General features: G+C 57.6%; 1 protein-coding gene across 1 annotated transcript; it reads left to right on the forward strand.

Annotated features, from left to right (window-relative positions):
* Positions 1 to 248: 248 nt before the first annotated feature.
* On the forward strand, positions 249 to 2,269 carry RPL11 (ribosomal protein L11; the record flags this gene model as incomplete). Its single annotated transcript, XM_008943667.1, has 4 exons — positions 249 to 355; positions 678 to 809; positions 1,324 to 1,434; positions 2,193 to 2,269. Coding segments are annotated over 4 exons (380 nt in total), but the record flags the coding sequence as incomplete, so codon positions are not given.
* Between the last annotated feature and the right edge of the window lie 2,426 nt (positions 2,270 to 4,695).

Here is a 4,695-nt window from a genome sequence, read left to right on the forward strand (position 1 = left end):
GCGGGAAGGTGGGCCCCGGGTTCCCGGGAGGAGGCTGTGCAGAGCGGCTGTGGGGAGGTCTGCGCCTTGCAGACCTGGGGGGTGCCGGGGGTTGTTCTCTCAGGCCGGTTCTGCCCTGGGCCCTGCGGAGGGAATGGCTGCTTGCCTGCCTTGTTCTTCCTTTAAAGCAATTTCTGCGGCCAAGCTCTGAATCCCCCGGAGTGGGAATTCTTTCCGCAGCCTTTGAGTGTGGTTCTTGCTGCCTACAGCGCGATACACGGTGAGGTCCTTCGGGATCAGGAGGAACGAGAAGATTGCTGTTCACTGCACGGTTCGTGGGGCCAAAGCAGAGGAGATTCTGGAGAAGGGGTTGAAGGTGAGGACACGCCTGGTTAGTCCCAGGCCCAGTGGGGGTGCTGAGGGTTTGGAGGCAGCTTCACCTGGTGCATGCTGCTCTGTCTGTGCTGTTCCTCTCTCCAGTGGCTCTTTCAGCTTTTTTCTATGAATTAGTTTGTGTAGTTACTGGTTTATTTTGATGTTTTTGCTGCTGTGATTTATGAGCATGTGGTGGGAGGAGAATCTTGAGGCTAAAGATTTGGTGTGTCTTGTAAGGGAGTTGTGGGTTTGAGAGCATTTGGAGTATGCAGAACTTTGTTAGAGTTAGGTGATGAAATAGTGACTGACAACAAACGTTTCAGGTGCGAGAATACGAGTTGAGAAAAAACAACTTCTCAGACACTGGGAACTTTGGCTTTGGGATCCAAGAGCACATCGACCTGGGCATTAAATACGACCCCAGCATTGGTATCTACGGCCTGGACTTCTACGTGGTGCGTATTCCCCACTCCCCTGCAGCTCCTGGGCTTGTCTGGAAGCTTTAGAAGGAAGCTAGAGTGCTGACTGGCTCACAGGAACTTGCTGCTGAGTGCTGGAAGATGGAAAGATGTCAACAAAATCCACGTGTAAATGGAGATTTTTTTAAGGCTGCTGCAAAATCCTTGAGTTACAACCTGTCTCAAAGTCTCTTCAGAGACAAAACCCGTGGCTCTGGCTGGTGCTGGGGTTGGGGAAGGGAGGAAGAGCCGTGGAATGTGCAGCAGGGATTTGGGAAGGGGGGTGCCCTGCTGGCAGGGCTGGGGCTGGCTGGGTAGCAGCCGTGTGGGATCCCATCCCTCTGGGGATCCCACCTAGGAGCTGTCCCCCTCAGCTCACCTGCTGCTCGGGAGTTCCTCAGTTTGCAGTTCCCACTGATACTGGTGTGTGAATTTCAGTCTTCTGTCGTAGCAAACTTAAGTTAATGAGTGCATGCAGAGTGAGGTGGTGCTGTGGGCTGCTCTCTGGCAGGTGCTGGGCAGGCCTGGGTTCAGCATTGCTGACAAGAAGCGCAGGACTGGCAACATCGGGGCCAAGCACAGGATTGGGAAGGAGGAGGCCATGCGCTGGTTTCAGCAGAAGGTAACGTCCTGGGGGGTTCCTAGGAAGTGTCAGCCACTGGGCAGGAGGAGATCTGAGCTCCTGGTCACAGCTTAATGATTTGTTGTCCTGCACTGGGGCAGTGGAAGCTGTGCTTGAGTGCTGCTCCTGCCCCTCTTGTGCTGAACTGAAAGAGCTCTTGTATCAACCTGTCTCACCCAGTTTTTGGAGGTGTTGTGTATACATGGATCACAAGGGTTGGGATGTGGCTGACCCAGCTACTAGCTCAGCTGCCAGGCTTGGAGGATGGAGTGATCCAAGTAAAACAGTTTTGGGGTTTCTGTCCAGAGCTGTGTCTGGCACAGGCTGGGCAGTGGACGGGAGATTTGAGAGCTTGGCTGGGAGTGCTCGGCCATGGGGACCACTGGTACATTTTTTGGGGTGGAGAGGCTGGGCAGTGTGTCTGGAGGCTCTTCACCAGCTACCCCAGAGTTCAGGGGCCAAATCCTGGGGCTGTACAACGGATGGGTGCAGTCCTGGTCAGGCCAGCCTGTGAAGGGAGGGGCTGCTCATTTCACTGGGCTGATGGGCAGAGTTTAATGCTGATCTGAACAATCCCCCCCTGGGAGTTCATTGCACAGCAGCAGAGTGGAAGGGTGGTGGCTGTGGGAGAACTGGGGTTGGTGTCAGTGTTGCTTGGCTAGCTTGGAATGACTGGTGACTTGGTTTTGGGCACAGCAGTTACTGCAGCTTTACCTGCTGGTACTTTCTCACTGTAGTTCTTTTTTTTCCTCTCACAGTATGATGGCATCATCCTTCCTGGTAAATAAGCAGTTCCCGTTACCAAAAAAAGCAAATAAAATTTTATAACCCCTAATTTCTGTTGTGAATTTCGTGGGGGCTGCCCAGAGGAAATGGCACATGCATCCTCACAGTGGGGCAGGGCTGAGAAGCCAAAACGTGGCCCAGGTTTCCTGCTCTGAGTGTCACAGGCCTCGTTGGAAGGGCTGGGCAAGGCCCATGGTGCTGGTGGAGCTGAGATCCAAACCTGGAGCCACAGGAGGGGTTGAGAGCAGCCAGCAGAACCCCTTCCAGGGTGCTGAGTGACCTCGGGTGCCTGTCCTGTGGCTGGTGGAGCTGTTTCTGCTGCACAGGTCCTGCTGTGCTCCATGGGCTGTAGAGATCCTGAAGCAGTTACTGGATGTGCTGGGAATGTAGTGGATGAATCCTGAGTGGTTTAAAATGTTTCAGGAGTGTGAACTTGGGGTCATTACACAGGCAGATGGTTTTGCCCTGCCAAGGAATGGCCTTTATTGCTTAAAGAGAGGATTCCCTGCAGGCCAGTGCAGCTCACACCAGTGGTGGGCTGCATCTTACAGTACAAAATTGTAATTAAAAAAACCAAGGAACAAACTGTTCCATCCAGACCTGCAGGTGCTAGTTAGGGGTGGGTGTTCAGGCACACCCCAAGCTGTGCTGGCCCCGTGGGCAGGGGCACCCTGTGGCTCCACTGCCCTGTGATGTAGCTCCCCGGGGGAGTCATGTCCACCCCCCTGGCTCCTAGCCAGCCTGCAGGCTCTAGGGGCCATGGTGGCCATGCAGTGCCAGCCCCGGGGGTGCTGAGCCACCCCTGCTCCCTCCAGGCCTCGGCACTGGGCTTGTAGCCCCACACGGTGTGGCTGAGGTGGCCACAGGGGACCAGGAGCGTGGCAGAGCCACCTTGCTGTGCCAGCTGGGGGGTAGCACTCCCCGGGCACCAGGGGGCCCCCAGCCCTTGGGCTGAAGTGGCTTCTGTGCTGTGTGGCCACGAGCTGAACCAGGGGTTGTCCCTGGAGGATCAAGGGCAGGTCTGTCTGTCCTGGACTAGCAGCAGAGCTGTGGGGAGGAGAGGGACCTGACAGACATCTGCCTTCAGAGGAGACAATTCCTGCTCTCAAAGAGCCTCCCTGTCACCTTTTCCTGTGCACAGCACTGCTGAGGCTGCTCCTCCAGTACCAGGTTCAGTTTTGGGCTCCTCACAAAAAAGGACCTTGAGGGGCTGGAGCGTGGCCAGAGAAGGGCAATGAAGCTGCTGGGGAAGGGTCTAGAGGCCAAGTGTGGTGAGGAGCAGCTGAGGGAGCTGGGGGTGCTGAGCCTGGAGCAAAGGAGGCTCAGGGGAGACCTTCTGGCTCTGCACAGCTCCTGACAGGAGCCTGGAGCCAGGGGGGGGTCGGGCTCTGCTCCCAAGGGACAGGACAAGAGGAAACAGCTTCAAGTTGCCCCAGGGGAGGTTGAGGTTGGACCTGAGGAACAATTTCTTCCCGAAAAGTGTTCCTCAAGGCCTGTGCCAGGCAGCCCAGGGCAGTGGTGGAGTCCCCACCCCTGGAGGGGTTTCCAGGCTGTGGAGATGTGGGGTGAGGGACGTGGCAGCACTGCACAGGACTGGATCCTGCCTGGGGTCCTTGCTCCTGTCACCACAAGCTCCAGCCTGACTTGAAAGTGACCAGTGGAACTGAGCTGAGGTGTCCCCAGGCACTGTTGGTCCCTTCTGTTGGATCCTGGCAGGCAGGGGCAGGTTCCTCCCTGCCCAGGAGATGCCAGGCCAGTGGTAAGGAGACGGTTCCCTGTGATGGCAGAGGGACCTGCAGCCCCAGAGCAGTGCCCCGGGGCTGGGGCCGGGCTGGGCAGGGTGGGTCAGCAGGAGACCTGCCAGTGGGTGCCCCAAACCTGCCTGGGTGCAGGGGAAGGAGCCCAGTGACAGATCCTGAGCGCTGGGCTGTGTGTGGAGCTCCAGGGCACTGAGCCAAGCCGTGGGCAGAGCCAGGGGAGGTTCAGGTGTAGGCTGCAAGCAAAACCCTGCATGTCAGGTTGCCATGGTTACTGCTCCTGCCTTTAAATAGTCATCCTGTGGCGAGCCAGTGACAGGTTTATGGGGATTGAGGAAACAAACCTTGTCATTTAAATGATGAAGAGGGAAATGGAGGTGGAGAGAAGACAGCCTGAGGGGCAACAGGCATCCCACAGCCAGTGCATCTGCCCTCCAGAGTCCAGGCACAGCAGGGAGCAGTGGAGGCTGGTGCTGGCTGGGGGAGCAGCAGTGGGTGTGGGGGCTAACAGTGAGCTACTGCTCAGTGCCAGGGCTCCCACTGCCCCAGGAGCCTGGTGGCTGTGGAGGGGCCCTGCCTTGCCTCCTGCAGGGGTGCTGTGGGCAGCACAGCCCTGGCTGAGGCCACGCAGACCAGCTGCTGGGCAGAGCTGGGCAGGTCTCGTGGCTCACAGCATGGCAGGGGGTGGCCGGGCCCCCCCCCCCCCCCACCACTTCCT

Source organism: Merops nubicus, unplaced genomic scaffold, assembly GCF_000691845.1.
Source record: "Merops nubicus isolate BGI_N331 unplaced genomic scaffold, ASM69184v1 scaffold40717, whole genome shotgun sequence".
Taxonomy (NCBI): domain Eukaryota; kingdom Metazoa; phylum Chordata; class Aves; order Coraciiformes; family Meropidae; genus Merops; species Merops nubicus.